Source organism: Pyrgilauda ruficollis, unplaced genomic scaffold, assembly GCF_017590135.1.
Source record: "Pyrgilauda ruficollis isolate IOZ18807 unplaced genomic scaffold, ASM1759013v1 scaffold21, whole genome shotgun sequence".
Lineage (NCBI taxonomy): Eukaryota > Metazoa > Chordata > Aves > Passeriformes > Passeridae > Pyrgilauda > Pyrgilauda ruficollis.
This window is the reverse complement of record NW_024520318.1, coordinates 5,487,753-5,509,118: the sequence shown is the minus strand read 5'-3', so window position 1 is coordinate 5,509,118 and position 21,366 is coordinate 5,487,753. Positions and strand designations below refer to the sequence as shown.

Here is a 21,366-nt window from a genome sequence, read left to right as displayed (position 1 = left end):
TAGAACCTCAGTGCAGGATCTATAATAATAAGGCTCAAATCCAGAGTGAGATACTTGCATAACATAAAGTAATAATAATGAAAAAAATAAAGGAAATTAACCCATGAAAAATACAAGTTAACTACAAAAAGTGGAAAGAAACTCACTAAGTGTATATGTTTACATAGCCACAGCTCTCTTATGAACTAGTGCTCTGTTTTAATGTGATGTAAAACCAAGCACATGGAAGACAGAGATAAGGAAAATATAGGGAGAGGGAAGTATCTGCTGAAACAGAAATGTGAAACTCAGTAAGTACAGAAACATAAACATTAGGCGAGAGAAAAAGATACAAAGAGTGGATTCAGCAGAGAGATACTGGGCCCATTTAAACCAGCAGGACTTGCAGTTTAAGGCAATATTTCACATCAAATATTCCTTAGAAAAGGAGAATCTACTTCTGATAATCTTTCTACACCTTTTACTGATAGTTACTAGCAAAGTAAAGCTTAAAATTATTCCACTGCAAAAAAGACACAAATTATATTCTGGAAAATGGTAGTTTACAGGCTCAAGAAAAATGGAAAACCTTCTGTGAGGAGACCATGGAAAGTAGGTTTGGGTGGTTGTAATTCTACTTCAGACCCTGAGCACACAGTTGAGTCAATCTCCTGATCACGCCACACTTTGGTTTGTGCTGTGTAACAGACTCTGAATGTGCAAAACTGATTCTTTTGGAGCACCAGAAATGTAGCTAATACACCTCAGCCATTAAACAGCCCATACTGGGGACCAGGTTACAGCCAATAAGCCACTGGGATGTGCCTTGTCCTCAGCACCTCCTGGTTTCGTCTTCTCCTTCAGGCTGCTTGGTAATTCAGACACAGTGAGTGTTCACAGGAACACAAATTGGTAAAAAGTCCATCTCACAGACAGTGCTGCTACAGCAAACTTTACATCTCTATCAAATCCCTGCTTTATGAGCCCTGATTGCTGTTTCATTGGCTTTGTCAGCAGTGAAATGCAGGATCAGATCTATTGCTGGAAATGATGGGCAACAACCGAGTCCCAGCAATGACAACTGACCTTTCACAGGCGTAATTAAATTGCATCTAAATAATTTAAATAAACAGCTAAAGCTACTCAGTTGAAAATGGCATTTTTATTGAGACAAATCTTATTCCTATAGAAAAAAACATTAAGTGGTTATTTTCTGAATCTGTATTGAAGTCCTGGCTGTGCTTTCTATGGCCAACAGCGCAGGTCCTGATTTACTTAACTGCAAGATCTGGAGTCGCTGCTCTTTTATAATTGCTTTTGTGAATTGGGAACTAATTGTTTAAGCATTTACTGAGCCACCATACTTTCTGTATTTTCTGAAAGTCGAACCAGCAATTTTGTTTATAAGATATTTGCAACAGAAGGCAGTTACTGGATGTTTAGAGTTTAAATGCAGTTTATATGTTGAGTGGTTTATTATGTTTAGTGCAAAAGTGGATTAGTGAGCTCCTGCTCTGTGCTCTCTGCCAGAGCTGGGGTTGGAGAGGATGGATACACATGCACCCATGTACACCCTCTCCAGACACAATCCCTTCTGCTCTATTAGTTCTTTCAGTGATTTCTTTGTTTGTCAAAAGGCTTCTAGTACACCCAGAGAAAATATAGCAGAGTACTGGGACACTGCAAGATATACAGAAAAACAAACAACTCTAACACATAAAAGGCACTGCAGAGTGACAGTGGTGAGTACTCAGGAAGAATTTGAATGTCAGGAAGTCCTGACTTATTGGGGAAAATGGGGAACTCTTTGTTTTTGTATTTTGAAACAGAAAAAAAAAAACAAGCCAAAAAACCAACCCACCAAATGAATAATTGAGCTGATGTGTAACTAACCTTATAAAGCAAAGGTGATTGTCCAAGCTTCAAAAGTGCAATTTTTTTGGTCACGTTTGTCATGGCTTGAATCCGGATCAAGTCTTCCATGGTCCCATACTGGACATCAACAAGCTCTGCCTGCAAAGAGGAGACAAAATTCAGGCTACAGATACAGCCACACATCACTGAGGGTGCTCCTTGCACGGAAACAAAGTTATTTACACAAGCATCTGAGCAGAGTCCTGCAATTGCCTTATCCCAGCTTCTAATCAGCAATATCTGTAATACAAAAGACCTTGAAAGTTCAATTTGACAGATAACTTTTTTGTGATTTTAAGTCACAATTTATAAGCCGTGATAAACTAAATACCCCCTCTCCCCCCCCCCCCCATTTTTTTCCCCAGTGGTTCTAAGAGATGCTGATTCTGAGAGAAATTCCCCTCATTAGCTACAGGAATTAATTTCAAACTGTGTAAAGGATACTAATTCACTTTTGTTTATTTCTTAAAAATAATCAGAGAATTAGAGTCTTGTAAACTATTTCAGGGAATGAGTGATTTTACTGGTCACTTCTGAAAATACACAGAGAACACAAACTCCACCAATACACAGTTTTATTTTGTGACTCCTGAGCAATCTTATCTAACTACTGAAGTATTTTCCTTTAATCCATCAGTTATCCAAGCATTATACTCAGATAACTACAGTGATAACAGAACTATGCTCTGATGTGTATACTTTGACATTAGTATATATTTTTCAAATTATTTAGAGTCACTTTGATCTAAAAGTGTTTAGAACATGAAGATTTTCAGCTCTTCAGTTAGGACTCTGCAAGAAAATATAGAACAAATTCTAAGTTATTTTTAAATGTCAAGAACTGGCAGTAATGGAAAAATTTTTCAAGATGAGTTTTCAAGTATCTTTTTAAATATATAATTTAGGAATGACCAAGGGCATTTTTCTTACTCATTTGTAGCAATAAATTCTGGTGAAAACAAAGTAAGAGGATAATCAGTTTTGTACATTACTATTTTAGAATGTTATGAAGCTCTCAGGACATCATTGAGGACATCCTGGAACCTCTAAATCTGTACCCAGCGCTCACATAAAACACAAGTACAAGAAGACACAAGAATATTACATAAGTGTTTAAAAGTTAAAATAAGAGGAGCAGTACAAGATGGAAAAGTTTTCTCTTTCAGTTCAGTTTTGTAACTTAAGTATGGATTCATTGCCAAAGGCAACAGTTCTGATTTTGGGTATCCCTACACAAACTGTTTAAATTCTAGCAACAGTTGTTCTGGATGTGTAGGATGTGTGAAATTTTAGTAGATTCCTGAACATGGGTATTTTAAGAAAGTATTTACCCTTAAAAAAACTGTATCTGTGTGAGTTTGCATCTCAACATTCAAGTTGAAACCATACAAAAACTTTGCCAAGATTCCTGTCTTATTAAATTCTTCTGAATTCTTCAGAAAAGTTTCCAAGTCTGCAATATGTGCAGCACTGTACAAACCAAGTATGTGGAAAGGCCAGCCAAAGCCAGAAGACACTTCTGAATAGGAAAACATCAGATATAACACCAAGTAATGAAACGTAGAACAGGAAAGCTCGGACTTCACCATTTCTTCTGAAATAGATGGGGGTTTTCATATCTAAAGAACTAGAAAACTATTTAGCCAATATAATTTTTTTCCTGTACGGCCACAGTATTTGAAAAGTAGGATAAAATCAAGTAAAGATTTCATACTAGGGAAAGGTGTTTTGTGTTTTACCTAATCTCATGCCTCCAGTTTTAAAGAATTAACCTCAGATACAGAAAGGGTATTTACCAGGGTGCTTAAGTTCACAAAGTTTTTACCTCTTTCTGTAGGTCTTATCTTTATTTTAATTTGTACCTACACATATGTCATTAGACACAATGGTTATTAGTGTCTCAGAAGTCTTATGGCTTGAGAGGTTATGGGAGGTTATATCGAGGTTGATTTCTAGGGATTGCTCTATCTAATTCCTTTGGACCCAATGCCTTCCTCACCTACTCTCCAAAGAAAAAATCAGGGCTGTCATTATTTGTATGAGAGAAAACACACTGACTTTTCCTGAGGCAAAATCAATACCCAGACATGAAGATGATGAAGATCATGTGTGGAAATGAGCTCCCTGCCCATCTACATTCATGTGCTGCTGCTCTGCACATCCCTTTGGCTCTCTGCTTCTCCAGGGTGCTATCCACTGCTCTGTAAACAACAAAACTACATGTTTGCACAATTACAAATGCGTTTAGCAACTGCCCTTGGATGTTCTTAGTTAATTTATGGATGCAAACTGCATCTTCAAGAGTGGCTCACTGGTCTTTTCCAGGAAACACGTGCTCAACAAGACAGAGACAGAAAAAGGCCCTGCAAAAGCACAGCTCATTTCTTAATTATGTGGAAAACATAAGTTGACTCCCTGCTGCCCCAAACACTCTGCAAACCATGTGCTTTGCTTCAAATTTTAAAAGTTGGCCCCAATGCCAAAGCTATTAAGTACATTCATACATTGAGAGTAGATGCAAGAAATTGCATAATGAAGGAGCAGCTGGGTGTAACAGAACAGAGTTTCATGGGCTTTCATCAGACATCTTCCACATGAAATACAGATATGTCAAAGCTCAGTGGTTATCACATGCTGGAAACAGCATGTATAGCCTAGCACCCAGAGGTCTGCCCAGCTTATATCACTTCTAACTCCAGCTAAAATGACAAACAAAAATTGAATTAAATCTTCTCTTAAGTAAAACTACACATGGCTCATCTCTGGCCAAATGAAGTCAATAATTCACTGGAAGAGTTTAGAACAAAGTCGTAATGTTTTGGCAATACAGTCCAGAAAGTAATAGCTACACATTAAATTATGAAAACAGTTATACAAATTATTCTTATCCCTTCCTGTATTCTGCACCTGAACACTTAAATAAAATTTGTAATAAAAAGCAAAATAATTTGCAGTATTAATGAAATCTCATCAAATACAGTACAGCAATACTAGCTCAGAGTAGTCAGTTTTGGTTTTATTTATTTAGTGGACTAGGGCTCAACTAATTGCGACCCTAACTTGTAATATAAAATTAAATATTGAAAAAATACAACCTCAAAATAATGGTGAAGAATCCTACTGAGTCCAGACATTCTACTTTCCTAATAATCCATTGAGAAGCTGACAGACCATTTATGATGCATGAAGGCCTGTTTTAGTGACAACATTTCTAATACCTCCAAAAATGAATAAAGATTAAATTTCCTATTATTTCTCATTTCTGTTTTTAGAAATGCTTACAACATGACATAATCCTCATTTTACACACACCAGCTTTTTGAAAAGTGAAACACCCCAGCCCCAACTACCCATATTTGATAAACTGCTTTCCTGTGGTAGGATAATTCTGCTCAAAAACAAAAGAGGACTCATCCTTTTATCAGGTGCCGAAAAAGAGCACTTGTCTACTTGGTTTAGCTATGCCACAGTAAATCCTCTTACCCTAAAACTGGGAAACTGCTAAAGAATGAGTTGTTTTATCCATCTGAATTAGGTACTTACTCCTCGAATCATTTCAAGCTATGCTGTTTGAAAGATATGACTATTTAGGAGCAAATTGTGATGTGCATTGTGGAGTTCAGTAGTATTCCCCCATGCATGAAATGAAGTAGGGGTAGGTAATAAAACAAACATTTTTAGGAAAAGTAATTATTTTATGTTAGGCAACTTATTAGTTTTCCAAGTCCCAAGATGATGCTCAGTGAGTTGTAAACATTCTGTCTTAAAAATTCTAACAGAATCTCCCCCAAAACAGAAAAGACAAATACTCTGAAAATGCCACAATCAAGAGAGTCAGGGATTTTTATCCTAATTTCTTCCACTTATCTCCAAAAAGAAACAGAATGAAAGAGTATACTTCATCCAGTCATGGATGACACAGAGGAAAATAGGTCTTGCAAAGGAAAAATATTAATAACTATATGAAGCGGGTGGCAGCTGAGGTCTTGAAGATGCTGGATACTATTTTTAAACCTTGCTTTCTTGCAAAAACTGAGGCAATTAAAAGAAAATAAGACAAATAGCTTGAAAATAATAACAGAAATATGTTTGTCTTATGACATTCTCATCAGTCCACTTGACTGAGGAGAAGGATTTAATAACAGCATTATACATCTGTATCCAACACACTGCCTGAGAGGCAGATTGTGGCTGATTTACCCACAAGGCAGCAAAAAAGACTCAGGGAAGAAACCAGGGGGAAAAAAACCAAAAATCCCAACATAAAACTCAAAGGTGGTTGAGTTCCCTTCCAACCCAGGAAGGGATGTTTCTAACCATCAAAATGAGGATGCAGTCAATGCAGATAAGAAAGCAGCTCTTAAACTGAGCTCTTAAAAGCTTGGCAGAAAACAAACCCAAAGCACGATGATGAAATTAAATTTTCACAACAGAATGGCTGTGCTGAAAAGTCTTCTCCTCTTCATGCTACCTGTTGGTAGTGCCATAGTTCAGTAATCTCAAATGATGAATATATTTCATCAAATATCAAGCTCCTGACACATATTAATGAATGGATTCTACACAAACTATGGGGGATCTCAGGCCTGTGAAAGCTGCAGGTATGAAAATGACACAGTCAAGCTCATATTCCTCGTATTCTCAATTCCTGCTTACCCACCAAAAGGTTTCAGAAATAGTTTCCCTAAAGAAACTCCAAGTATTGAAGAAAACTAAATATTGAATATCAATAAATATTGTTCACTCCTTAGAATTAAGGCAATTTCTCCCAAAAGCACACATGTAATTCCAGAAGCATTAACACTCAGTTCTGTGACTGTTCAGACTCACTACATCCCCTCCCTTCTATCCAGGAAAATGCCCTTCATGTGTCCTTCAACGTTCAGCTACTATTTTCAGGTTGTTCACAAAATAAAGGCAGCAGAAACATCCCATACACAATCAATCACAATTAAATAACCTTCAACTAGTCATCCTGCCTAAAATAAAACTCCAAAATATATTTGCAAATTGTATCTGAGAAGGCAACAGTCTGCAATCAGGACATGAGACGAACTTTAATTAAACACATCGCTATAATTTATTTGCACAGCTCTGAAATTGAGGCTGAAGGCAGCATTCAGCAGAGCATAAAAGTAAACTCAAGCTGGTTGTAGATCAAAGCTGGACATCAACAAACGTGAAGAAAGCTGCAAATATAAAACTAGCTGATCTTTAAAATTAGAGGAAAGGAAGAAAGAGAAGGGGAGATAAGGGAGCTGTGCCAAATCCTTTGTTGGTGTAAACTCTGTTACGTCTTCTGACCAGAGCTGTTCCCATTCCAGCCAAAAGCATTCTTCAATAATCAGAGAGCCACAGCTGTGATTACCACCACCAGAGACAAAATACCCATCCATAACTATCTTTTATATACTTACTGTATTTCTACAGAAATGTTAATATACAAAGTTGTCTTTCAACCTTTTTCCTTCACCTTGGTTCCAGGCAAGAAAAGTGGCAGAGACTGTCTGAGCCCAAAAAGTAAATAATTATATATCTGGATTAACTGAAGATTATTTTTCTGTTACAAGACTAAGGTGCTTCTGACCAACAGTGTCAGGGAAGATTTAAATCAGAACACTTCAGTCTTGCTATATGTTTTACCTACAAGCCCTGCTCCTCAAACACATTGATGACATCTTTTCTTCATGGTTGCTAGCACTTTATAGAACCTTTCTTTTATTTGCTTCAATATTCCTGCTCCTACAATAGAATTCTGGAGCATTTCAATACAATATGACTCACAGTGCCAGCTTACAGTCAGAAAGGGTTCTTGTGTCTAGGTTTTATTGCACAAAATTGCATGCTGCATTACAGTGACAGCTAAAGCTGTAATTTATTCTAAAACAAGAGAAAAAAGAGATGTCCCTTAACCTCAGTTGGATGGAGTCTGGCCTTGCAGGCAGAGTTCAGGCACAGACACATTTCATGTTCAGCCTTCCCCTGGTCCCACCTGTCCAGCTCTCACAGCCCCATCACACAGGGCTCTCCTGCAGCTGCTCCCACAGGTTCCCTTTGCTGTTGCAGGACCATTTTTGGAAAAACACTCAGGTTCAACTTGTTTGCTTCTCTGCTTTTTACAGTCTATTGCAAGACTTTTTTCCTACCAATTCTGAGGGAGACTGAACCAAGATCGAAGCCTTTTTACAGCCTACAGAAAAGAACTCTTCTGTATTTTATGGTTACAGAGCCCCAAATAAATCTGAACTGATACAACTCAGATTTCTTTTTTTTTCCACTTTATTTTTTCTTATTTTCATTTTCATAACCCCAACTCTGTTCCAAATCATACTCTTTGTGATTCCCAAAAGGCAAAACTAGTATTTAAATATTACTTCTTACCTCATGATGTCCAGCAAGATATCCAAACAACATATTAGGGTAGGTTTTCTTCATGTTTTCTGCTTTCTTTCTAACTTTCTTACTCTATTTTACATAATACATAAAAATCTAGCTTTTCAAGCTTTTGACATAAAACATTGTTATTTTCAGACACATTAAACTGACATTTACTTCTTTTAGAATCTCTAAGAACAATGCCTTTTGTTACAAAAAATTGAAGGACACGAGATCATTAGATGCCTAAAATGCTATCAGAAATATTATTTCAAACTTTCATTAAGCAGTACTGATTGTCACTTCACTAGTGACAAAATTTTATATCCTAATTATTCTTTCTTGTGTTTAATATTATTTATATCCCCCCTCTTTTTAAGAGTTAACTGCAAGGCTATTTAGTAGCATTAGTCCCCAAAGCATAAAGTCACATTGCTCATACTTTCCTAAGAAAAAAGAGTAATCTGTATTTGCCAGCCTGCTCAGTTTAGCTTATTCAGAGGTAATTATTCATGCAAATATACATTTACAAATTACATAGAATGAGGATAAACTAAACAAAACAGAATTACTCAGCTGTGATGTGGTATCTTAAAAAAAATAAATCATAAGCTACATATGTACACAGGAAATTATAATGGTGTGATTTAAACTTGGCCTTAGAATTTTCAGTGAAAGGGGTTTATGTCAGAATCCAGTCCCATTGTGTCTGAACTAAACAAATTCTCAAGGCTTGGTGGAAATTTCCTTGGCTTCTGTGAAACACAGGGAATGAACAAGACATCCAGAGGCTGCAGAATGTCCTCCACTCATTTATATCACACTGAATTAAAACCAGGCATTCCCTCCTAGAGCAGCTACAGGCATTAAGCCTTTAGAGAAGAAGCTTGGAGCTCACAGAATTGTCTAAAAGCACTTTATCCACACCCAGGCTGTGCAGGACAGCTGTGGCAGGGATGGATCCAGCTCAGCTGGGCAGGAGAGAGACCAAACTGAGCTGGGGGAGCTCCCTCCACCTGCTCAGAGGCTCAGGTGAGCTACAGGAGCTGTACCCACACAAGCAGAGAAGTAAAATCATCTCCTGTCTGAAATATCAGCTTGTAAGAACATCCTGTGAATGCAAACACCACCACAGACAGAATATGCACAAATGGACTGAAACACTGGAATGTGTTTTGGAATCTAAGTAAAATCAATATATTTCATTTTATAACTTAGAATGCATTTGATATTTTAATTCCTTAGAGACAGGTGTTTCAGCTTTGTCCAATTGAGTCAGGTTGGCTGCAACAAAACAAAAAGTCCAGAAAACAGCCTATCATTTTCAGTCTTCCAAGCTGGAATTCATGATTCAGAACTGTGCTGGTTTTGGCTGGGGTAGATTTAGTTCTTTTCACAGTGCTGTTATGGGGCTGTGTTTTTGGGTTTGTGCTGAACACAGGGGTGATAATGGAGATTTTTGCTATTACTGAGCAGGGCTTGCACAGAGCCAAGGCCTTTTCTGCTTTCCCTACTCCAAGTAAGCTGGGAGTGCCTGCGAGGTGACACAGCCAGGACAGGGGACCCAAAGTGACCAAAGGGATATTCCAGACATATATAACCATAAAACAGACATCCACCTCAAAAAGGAAAATATTCATTCATATGTACAAGAGGAGGTCATCCATTGCATCAAGAGAGCACCTGAACTTTCAAAAATGTTGGGGAGAACTCTTTATTTTCTAGATTACAATAAATGATCTTTCACAAACTACTTACAGCCCTTTCTTGGCCAAACATCATCCACTTCAGCAAAATCAGGGAGATGGCCAACCATGTAATGATGCAGACACAAATCTGAGTGTTAAAGTAGCATTTGAGCAAACAATTTTCAGAAGCAAATATGCAGTTGTGAAAAGGAAAATGACATCTTTTCCATCTCCTGTGAATTCTGTTGTTTTGAGTCATTGCACAGATTTATAGGTCTCTAAATTACATCTGTAGAAAAAGGAATGGGGAAAAATAAGTTCTAAAAATATATTCACATGACAAGGAAAAGACTCCAATAAAAACAGCAAATGTGCCTGAGTAATATCAGATTCAAGTGGCCCAAATGATTGACCAGGACAAGCATCTAGATACAGAAATAGAGCTGTTCCTGAGAACAGCTCACCTCTGTGATTAAACAAGAATATTTTTCTGGTTTTCAACCACCTAACATTTTAGAAGCAGACTTACTTCACAAGAAACATGTAGTGTGTCATTCATGTCTCACAGATAATAAAATTGTACAGGGAAGAAAATGTTCTTTTCTGTTTCAGGCGTCCAAATTTTGCTTTTAAAAGTGCACTCAAGATATTGGAGTTGATGTACATCCTGCATTGCACAGTAATGGCAGCTCCATTTGGCTTTTCTTTCAGAGACAGCTAACCTTCATTTTGGAAATTTTGCCTATAGCAAAACTAGTAGCTCACCTTTATCCCATGTGTTTCCAACAATGAGGGTGAAGGTTCTGAACTGTGCCAAATTTCACCAAGATATTTTGAGCATTCATTTCTCAAGTGTGGGCAGAAACCCCATAGAGATTTGTGAACTTGGTTCACGTGCTCTCACAGCAGGGATGATAAAACCTGGAGAAAAAGAGGAAATCCCATGCAGAGGACAGAACCTGATTCTTTTTAGAGGGGGTCCCAGTAAACCACTCATCTTGTACAGTGGAACCTCAAAAGAAAAGCTGGAAAAATTTTTGCATCATCTAAAACATATGGGAAAGCCTGAAGAGACTCTGGAATCTGGACAGCTTGATGGGAGGAAGGAGTAACCTGCCCTGACATCACAGAATCGATTTTACTGCTTAAAGCAAAAGCTTTGCCATCAGTGCAGCCCCTCCAGAGCTCTGGAGCAGGACAGAGCTTCCCTCATCTTCCACACAGCCTGGAATTCAGGTCAGCCTCTCTCACAGCAGTACAGCAGCACTCAGCATTATTGTAGTGACACCATTTGATGGTTCAATTCCCAATAAAAGCAGTCAGGGACATTGTTAGAGAACTATCAGTTACCACAGAAATCTGTGCTCAATTCCCTCTTTTCACCTCTTCTGATCCTTCCTGCCCCGGGATCCTGAACAATCAACAAAAAGAAACAAGAAACAGGGAGCTCAGTGTGTGCTCTCACAACTCTGATTCCAGCACAGATTTCCCTAATAATCCATCTTCTTGCATTCTCTGGTGCCTTTCCTTGAGTTTAATAAACACAAGAGACACAAATCAATACACAAGACAAAGAACACACAGCAGTCACCATTAGCAATGTCCACTACTTTTAACTTCTGCTGAGGGGGTTCCCTCCATATTTCTTCAATTGCCTCTACATTTTTGGCACCTACCCCACAAATATTGTCAACAATTTATCTACAGAGTCTGCAGAGAAAATGGAACAGCTGTGGAAGTTTACTTCAGGCAGAGCAACCCTACAACAGCAGTGAGATCATCAGGGAAAGATCTCAATTCAAAGAGTTGGTATTATCCTCAAAATCCTGAGCCTAACACTGTCCATACTGATACAATTTCTCATCCTAGATTTCAGTTTGTGACTTTACATGATTATAATGTCCTACTTTAGCCTCAAGACATACAAGGTTAAGTGGTAAAAGGGCAACATGGACAAAAACACGATAAAATTTTTGTGAATAAAATGTTTTGTTGCAAAACTGATGCATTAATTCTTTTTCTAGCAATGTAGAATTTCTAGAATTTTCCTACTAATTCAATCCCTAAAATATCCCCCAGGTGAAGATCGTGCCTGGCAAGCACTGACCTGCAGCAGGAGGTACATCCCTCTGGGATGAGAAGACAGAAGCTTTCTTGCATATTTAGCAGCTTGGCTCTCCCTCAGTTGTAGTTGCTCCCAGACCTCTTCCATCCTTATTCACCCTTCTGCCCCTTCAGGGCACCAGAGTGAGGCAGTGAATCCTGCAGCAGACAGGAGTAACTCTGTATGGTGACATAATTCACTGGAAGGAAGATAAATTCCTTGAAGCACCTTCTTCTCACACACACCTGCTCTCGGGCCAGTCACAGCCTGGTGATTGATGAGGCACCTTCCCTTTGAACTGCAGAGCTCAGGAACACCAGAAATAATTGTGAGAATAAAACTGATAGAGCTCAGAATTAATTCACGTTAAGGCCCTCTTAATTAATGAGATAAACACTGTAACTAATATTCATTTCATGAGGTTAGACATGAGATTTATTTCTATTTAGTGGGAGAGACAGCACATCAGACAGAATAAAAACCTAAGGATGTCTAAGAGAGAAGACCAATGTATTTTCAGCTTTATTTACTTTGCAGTATTTTTTATTTATTTATTTTAAGAGATACTTCTCTCCTGGGATTGCAGTTGGTAGGTGGAGGCTTAAATGCTGTATTTCCAAACAGATTTAAAAGGGAATTTCTGAACAAAAGCTTTATCTCAGGACATTTTAGTCCAGGCAGTGAAGAGGCTCTGGCATTTTGACAGTTTCCATACACAGTCAATGCCCTTCTGCCAACAGCACCGGGATACCAAACCTACACTTGCCAATGGCTACTGCCTGGGGCTTTATTTTCTTTTTCTTTTTTTTTTAGCTTTTTATTCTTCTTCACATTTTTAAGAATCCAGTTCTTACATATATTTTTCAACCAGCTGTATCACAGCAGCACTTTTTTTATTTTATTTTTCATCCTGCTCTGAAAGCTTCCAAAAGTTATTTTGCTTCAAAGGATTTTCTCCGAGAGTGGTCTTCTTCTTTTTTTGGCCTTTCCTACTACCAAGGCTGTGTCCAGATTTAGAGCATTCCTCAAAGCACTCTCCAGAGAGGTACATCCTTTGCTCTTTAATACCAAAGTTTTTTAACAAAGAAGTCAGATATGCTGCAGTTCTCACCAAATTATTCTTATAATGACAGCTTTATGCTCAGTTTAGGTTACATTTAAAACCTCTCAAGGATCCTTATGGGTTTTTTTTTAAAGTAAGAACTTATTGCCACTTGCATGTGCTCATTTTAGAAGACATTAGGACTTCACATCACCACATCCTAACACAGAGATAAGAAATCTCCAGACACGTTTTGGATTTTCAGTGCTACTTTCATTTCAAAATATTTTTTAAAAAATTAACAATGAGATAGAGGTTCCCACAGAAAAGCATCCAATGAACTCATATTACTACATTAGAAGAAATTAAGTTTTAAGATTTTGACAAAATGTTGTCCAATGCTGACTGCAGTAGTTGTACTGGCAGGTAGAGAGAACTCCTAAGATAAAACACTGCTCAGGCTTTAACTGGTAAGAAATATCACACTGCATTGAAAATGAAAATAACTGCTGCTGATTATTTTCAGCTGCCAGCTCTAATGACAGACAAGACACCACCATTATTTTTTTCTTCTCCAATTTAAAAAGAATCAAGTGAAATATGGAGGAAGAGTGATTTTTTTTTGCCTTTTAAAGAACTATTTGATTACAGCAATTGTAACCCATATTGTCATGGATGCCTAATGCCAGAGACTGCCAGGGTCAGAGCCCTGTGCCCATGCTCCCAGACACACAATGTTTATGCTCAGTAAAATGGAATCTGCCTTCAACTACAGATGCATTTCTATTGCTAATGTTCCTGAAGAGATTTTAGGACTTGCTTCTCTTCCTGAAAAACTAACTTAAAAAAATGAGAAGCAGCAATAGTTTAATCAATATTGTATTTTACAGTCACTCATAACTACCAGAGAACTGAACAGCATTTTAAACAGTTCTTTATTGTTCATGCATGAAACTACATTTTTTTAAACAATAAAGTTATGTAAGTAGTTTTAGGGACAAGGATTGAGTATTATATAAATACAAAAATATTTTGTTCTTGTTCTTATATCAGTTGTAGTTGTTTCTTATGATGCTTTTCTCATAGTAGCAATTTTTTAAAAGCTGATATTTACTTAATAGTCCCTCTGTTGAAGGAAATTTTTGCTTTTTTCAGCGTAAGCAGGATTCCTTTGAGGCAGTTTTAAGCCTGCAGAATACTGGAGGAATATAAAGGAAAAAGATCCCTAAAACCCAATCCCAAGAGCTCACAGCACAAGAAGCTTTTTACGTGAAAATTCCTCCTCTGAGTAGAATATTGCCTTTACAAACTTAGAAGAAAGCACAGGTATGTTATTGGTAGGTTCACATTTACTAAGAAGGTGAAGAAGAAGTTATAGAGAGAGAGAAGATGGCACTACCTAAGAAAAATGTGACTTGGGATTTGGCAGAAAGTTTTCCACTTGACCTGAGTACGTTTGTATTGAGGTTTGACCCAAACACCATTAATAAAGAGTGGGAGTGGAAAAAAAGCCTGACTGGGTGGGCACCAACCCAGGCATCCACTGAGCTGCAGAGGTGATGGCAACTCTGTGGCTCTAATTACACTCCAGAGATTAAAGGGAAAAATATTCCTTGGAGACCCATGCAATTGCACAAATTTCACTGCTATTCTCTCACACTGACTGCTAACAGAGAAAATGTCACTCTGCCAATAAATAATATAATTACTTATTTCAATAGGAATTCTGCTTGCGCTAAAACCTAAAACAGGCACCAAATACTCTTCTCAAGCCCTTGGGGTTTGCACCCTTTAGTTTTTACCATGTAGTTGGAATATAAATAATTGTTATGGTTCAATATTCCTCCCTCTCTAATATTGTACAGAGGCTTTACTAAGAAATGCCTTCAGCTGATTCTGTGCAGTGGCATGGAAGTGCTCAGTGATCTGTTATGTCTCGAGATGCCAAGATGCCTCACCTTTTGCTTTTTTATAATTTAAAAAATCTCATTTATTATTAATAGTATGATTACTAAAATGCCATTACTAACATTTTATTAGTAAAACATCAGGACAGCATTGACTTGCAATTATAAAACAGCAAAAGGCTCTGCAGCAGCAGCATTTGCATCTTTGAAATGCTGCCTTCAATGACACAAAAATCTCCCAGCAATATTAATATGGGCTTTGAGCACGATGAACTACTATTATTTTTAGGGAACTGTACAACTTTATTTATTAATGGTTATGTGATATATGCCACAAAACTGACAGGATGTTCTGCAGGACATCTCTTCAATGATCGCTTTTGGAGCCCTCGCCTGCAATTTTAAATTATATAACCTTCACATTCCATTTCACAGCTTTCTATATGTAATTATAATGGAGTGGCAGCTATGCTGTAGTTAATGTTGAATGTTGTTTTCTGCTTAAAGGTCAAGTCTATTCTAAAATCCATATTCTTAGTGAGATTGTCTTGGAAAATTGCTGTGCCTACTTGGTATGCAGAGCAGTGGTCTAAATTATGATTATTTGTGGAAGAGGTTTCGGAGAAACTCTTCCATAAATAAAAGATAAATAAAGCTGCACTAAAACTTCTAAATGTTACCAAAAAATCACATGATTCTTCTCATTTGTGTGTATGTGTTATTCAACCTATAGCCCTAACCATCTGCAAAACTGATTTCAGTTGCTAGGGATTCATTTTAGCTAGTGCATGTCTCTTCAGAGAAGAAATCTTTAAAAATGTTAATAAAGATAATAATGAACTAAATTTGGCATGCCTAAAAGAATTAAATGCACACATGTATCAAGATTCCCTCTAGCTTGGTATTTTGCACCAATGTGCCATCAAAAATGACTGAAAGACATAGGAAGAGATGCTGTGATTATTTAATCTAAATTAAACGCACTCTCTGCCTTTGGAATTCAAGATGTGCTAGTGAGCATGCTGCAGAAGGCTCATTTAGAAATTCTGCCTGGGGATAAAAATAACCTGGGAAGATTTTAAAATTTTCTAAAACCAACCCGCTGACACCAATCTTAATTCTGAAATATTGTTAAGGAAATTACCACTGATTAGCTGGAGGGAAGGGAAAAGATAATAAGGGTGCACTAATCACATTTCCAGCACAATGAAACCGAATCAAATGAAAGCAAGCTTTGGGGTCAAGGACTTCCTGATGCACTGTCCCCTCTAGAGAAACTCCAAACCTTTTGGTGCAGAGCTGGAAATAAAGAGAGCTGCCAGCAGTGGCAGCAAACAGGCTGTAAACCTGAGCAGAGAGGGGAAGGGACTGTAGGACACACGAATGGGGACTGCAGGACACACTCCTGGCAGGAGTGGGAAAGGTTAGAGGAACAGGCAGTACAGGAGAGGAAGACTCCCATCTTCCTGCAAAGAATCTGGGAAAAAGGGGGGATGGATGGGGAAAGGAGACATCTAAATACAGCCATAAGAAAATGGGATATTGGATAAGAAGTGGGCAAACTCCCCTTCCTTGTGAAAGAGGATCTGACAGCAAAATCCGAGTCCTGCTTCCCCTATTCCCCTCTTGCCAAGATTGAAGAATGGTGGGAAGATGACTGAGTGAGCTTAACAGATGGGCTTGTACATCCCAGATTGCTTCAGGTTGCATTAATCTCTGCGGTGGGTTCTCATTTAGCTGAGAAAATGTCACCAAAACAAACGAACCGGAGCAGACTGAGACGTGACCAGCAGATGCAGAGAATCTCTTCTGTGTGGTGTGGGTAGAGGCAGGCAGGCAGCATTCCCACTTATCTGCTCCCTGCAGGCCCTCCAAAACTCATCAAAGATACCCCTGGCTGATTGGGTATAAATGCCTCAGATCAGCAGATGCTGCAACAGAGAAATCAGTAGGAACTGGGAACGTGGGTGATGGCAGGGAAGTGAGGTGACACAGCAGAGAAGCCAGGGGACAGGGACAGAGCAGTGGCCAAAATACAAAACAGACATAGTCAGGTGTTGGGAGAACTGCCTCAGTTCTGTCATTTCTGTCCATAACCCTTCAGATAATCCCTGCCTGCATGTGCATCTCCATTTCAAGAACATGCCAGTACTTCTACTCTTGCATCCTCTCCTGGCTCCTGAACCAACACAGTCCTTTCAGTACATGAAAGGTCCAGGAAAAAAACTGGGCTTGCTGAGAGCATCCACGAGGGTGGAAATAAACCTGAAACCAGAAGAGAGGGGCAGCAAAGGAACCAACAGGGATTTGGTGCATTATTCCAAAAGAGGCGGAGTAGTGAATCATGAGACAATACCATGCAACAGAGGGCACCAAGTACCTCAGTTCAAAGTATGAAAGCAGACAGGATTGCCAAAAGTTCCTTAACACTTCCATAAAGTAAAGTGAATAAACTGAAGGTGAAAGAAAAGTGAGGAAAACTTCAGGTCACACAAACAATTTCAGAAAATGCATGAATACAAAGCAAATACCATTTGCATTTTGCTCTAATTAGGCTGTCCTTGAACGTTATTCCCACACACTGACCATTGCATCTGCTAGGACTATGTCCAGTTGCTAAAGAAACAGTGGAGGGAGCAGACAAACACTGCAGACTTGTGTTTGTTCCAGAAGCTGCTGCGCTCAGCAGAACTGATTGAAACCAGCTGCCCAGTGCCCCAAGTGCCACCCAGGCTCCTGCAAGCCCAAATATACCCCTGCTTCTCCTTTGGTGCACTCAGGGATCACCACACCCCTGTCACACGTGGGCTACTGACACCATTTACCAGAGTAGAACTGAAGGGGGACATCAGATTTTGGGGGTTCACAGCCCACTCTCATCAGCTCCTGCTGATGTTCCCCATCTCAGCCCCCACCACTCCCCAGGGACAGAGCACCCCCACAGCTCCTGGATCCCAATGCTCCAGGAGGCAGGAGCAGCACATTCGGATTCACCACACCACCCTCACTTGGAGACTGGCTGGATACCGTCTGACAATGCATTTTGCTTTAATGCATAAATTTGAAGCAATGTAATTTCCATTTATATGTGCACTCTGTTGGCCAGAACAGCTTTCCTGTTTTTATCAAGCAGACAAAAGGTTTAAGCTCTATAAAAGGTGGCTGATATTTAAGTTTTAATAAAAATATATTTCAGGTATGTCATTCTTTCCTTAGGCTGACCTAGCCTACAATATATTATTTACATAACTGCTGCAATATCTATTTCAAAACTGACTCGACAGCCCTCTCCAGAACTGTAAGCTGCCCTGCCTGTCACCATGATGGGTAAACACTGTCACCTTTTCACAGCCCGATGAAATATAGAGAAGTAGTAAAGTGCACCATCCATCACAGTGGCACTAAGTAGGTTTTTGAAGTAGATTTCAGATCACAAATGCTCACATTTTTACTCACAAATGCTGTTTAGACTGTTACCAGAAAGCACAAATTGGATGGCTCATATACAATGGCCGTATGATGAATGGACATGACAGGTGGTCAAAGAAAATGAGTCTTGCTGTTCTACAAATAACCTTGTCAACATCAAAGTGGAGCTGTAGCTCTGCTGGTAGCCAGACTGCAATAGCTTAATGGTTTTATTTGCTTCAACTTCTAGCAAACCAAACAGACAAATGAGATACAATGAAGCAGCAGCATCGAGGCAGTATTAGCAATTCAGCCTGATTAAGCGACACATAATAGGAATTTTCTGCTAAGGATGTGCCACATTTGAAAGAAAATTATTCAGGTTATGAGTAGCTGTTATAAAAATACTTGTTCACAGGAAAACCCTCATGATTTTGCAATCACAACCACTGCAGGATATCCAAAATACGCGACTTGTAGTTCCACTGTAAGCAATCAAGTCCCTTTCTGATGGCTGAGCCCAGCAACAGCCACCACCTGCTACTTCTCATTTAAAGTTTTTCTACTTCCATTAGTTTAAACAGTAGAGATTAGTGTGTAGGACTGAAAGTCAGGAAGGTTAGACCAGTACCAACTTACCTGTAGCCTAAACAAATAAGAAAATTTCCCTTTTAGGCAAAACTCTAGATCTAAGGACATTTCAGGTAGACTTTTTGAAGAAGAGAAGAACACATCTCAAGTTTCATAAGGGTCCCCAGGTATCTCAAAGAACTGACTGTAAAACCATGCAGAGAGTCATTCCTTGGCTCCAGTGCAAGGTTGGAGTTTTGCCAAAGCCAAGGTCCAGCCCTTGTGATGAGGATGGTGTGTGTGGTCCTCATTTCTGCTGAACTCATAAGAGAAAACTGCCCTGGAACATAATGGAGAGTGGAACCCGTGCTGCTGGGAATAACACTGGTGGTTTTTCCCGGAACATTGGATTTCCTTCAATCTGATGAATTTGTTAGCACTGCATCGACATTCATGAAATAAAACCTCAAAGGTCACAACCATTCCTCTCTCTGATTACAGGTACTCTTACTAAGTTACAATGAGAAAATAATATTAAATATGGAGTTTTTAAGTGATATGATAAGGCAACCACATTCATTATTACATGGAAAAGTTAAAGCACGTGTCACGCAAGTTAGAGCCTCTTCTTGCCTACTTCATTTTGCTTCTCAGCAACAAATTTGAAGTGGACAGAGCCCCAGACCGAGGCTGATAAGACTCAGCATGAAGAGTAGACATGTTTAAATATTCAGATCTTCACAATCTGTTCACAATGTTCCTTTATATAGTCTGTAAGTGTTCTAAGGCACGAACAAACTTGTCTTTTAAATAAGACAGAAACAAAGATAGAAATCCCCCAGCATCAGTGGAATCATATGATATTTTTGAAAGGAGGAAGATGACAATAATGCAATTAACAGTGAAATTGCAGTTTTTGTATTTCAGAAATATTTTTTAGGATTTACCCTATCTCAGCGAGGACGGTAAACAGAAATGATGGCCCCTTTGTGCGCTCAAAATATTTAGTCAGAAGCTCAAGGAAAACAGACAGTGAAGACAGCACACAGGAAAAAACAAGATAATCCAAGATCTTATTTCACTTGGCAAGTAACAAATCCAGATAGGTAGAATCTTTTTGGTGACAAAACTTCCTAGAGTAACTGCAGTAAGATAAAACTACAAATCGGTGTTTTCAAGAGGAAACAGAGCAGATGTGTCAACTGAATTGTCACAGAAGAAACTATGAGAGATCCACAACCATAATTCAGAGGCTCCAGGTATTAGCCCAGTACTCCCACCAGCCTCATCTTATCCTTCCTACAAGCATCCCTCAAACCAGCAGCACTCATACATCAGCAAGGATAAAGTGAAACTCCAGACACAGCTTACATATTTTTACACACAAGCAAAATGTGCCAATTCATAAACACAGATATTTAAGAAAAAATTATAGACATTATATAATTAGATTCACATAGACATATGTGAGTGTATATCTATATCTATTTCCTATGAAGTATTCATATATATAAGGTTGTAAGGTTAATTAAGATAAGTACAATTGGCCACATCATAATTCACATAAATATGCTTATTTTAAAGCTGGGCATTTCAGCATATTTTCAATTGGATTTGATGATCTCAGAGGTCTTTTCCTACCAAAATAATTCTGTGATTCTATGTGTAATTTTCCAGTCAGGTTCAGCAAAAGCTGCTCTTTCCTAACTCAATTTCACCACAAGTGACAGAGACAAATGGCCACGTTACCTCAAGAGTTCCTTTGGCAGAATAAGCTGCGTAAGAGTACAGGAGGTCTTGGCTGTGAAGTGTTCTGGGGTCTGTGCTGCACCGTTGTCCACTTGGATAAAAGCATTCCCCGCTGTTTTGCAGAGTTACTGTGTTTGAAGAAGGGCCTGGCAGGTCAAGCAGAACGGAGTAATTCACCAGCCGGACATCTTCCAGGCCTTGGGAACGCCACTGCCCCAGGATTTTCATTGCAAGGTCTGCATCATCTTCTCTGGGGAACTCTAACAAATCTCTGGAAAAAACCCCACACAAGTAAACACAGGTTTAGTTTTTTTTCCATCAGGACTCTTGTACCTTAGTATGCATCATTGCACGATTTTATTAAAAACCTATCATCAAACATGCAAAAAAACCATACAACTTTCTCTTTTTTTGCAAATATTTTCTTACCAAGTAGAAGACAAAGGCTTTTGGGAAATAAAAGTAAGAAAAAAATGTATGTATAGGAAACATATCCAAATTAAATAAAGAATCCTACAGAAATTATCACAGTAACTGTTTTAAAATTCACATATCATTTGCTTATCAAATTTCTAAAAGAGCATATATTTAACCAATCTTTAAACACGAAGAAGCCAATGTGAAGTAACA

At 38.5% G+C, this 21,366-nt stretch overlaps 1 protein-coding gene across 1 annotated transcript in view; it reads right to left on the bottom strand.

The window, feature by feature from the left end:
- NAALADL2 (N-acetylated alpha-linked acidic dipeptidase like 2) overlaps nucleotides 1-21,366 on the bottom strand; it is a 214,673-nt gene that overhangs the window by 151,643 nt on the left and 41,664 nt on the right. Inside the window, exons 3-4 of the mRNA XM_041467998.1 lie at nucleotides 20,737-21,007; nucleotides 1,873-1,992 (exon numbers count right to left, since the gene is read on the bottom strand). Coding sequence (XP_041323932.1) covers nucleotides 1,873-1,992; nucleotides 20,737-21,007 — 391 coding nt within the window. The remainder of the gene's footprint in view (nucleotides 1-1,872; nucleotides 1,993-20,736; nucleotides 21,008-21,366) is intronic.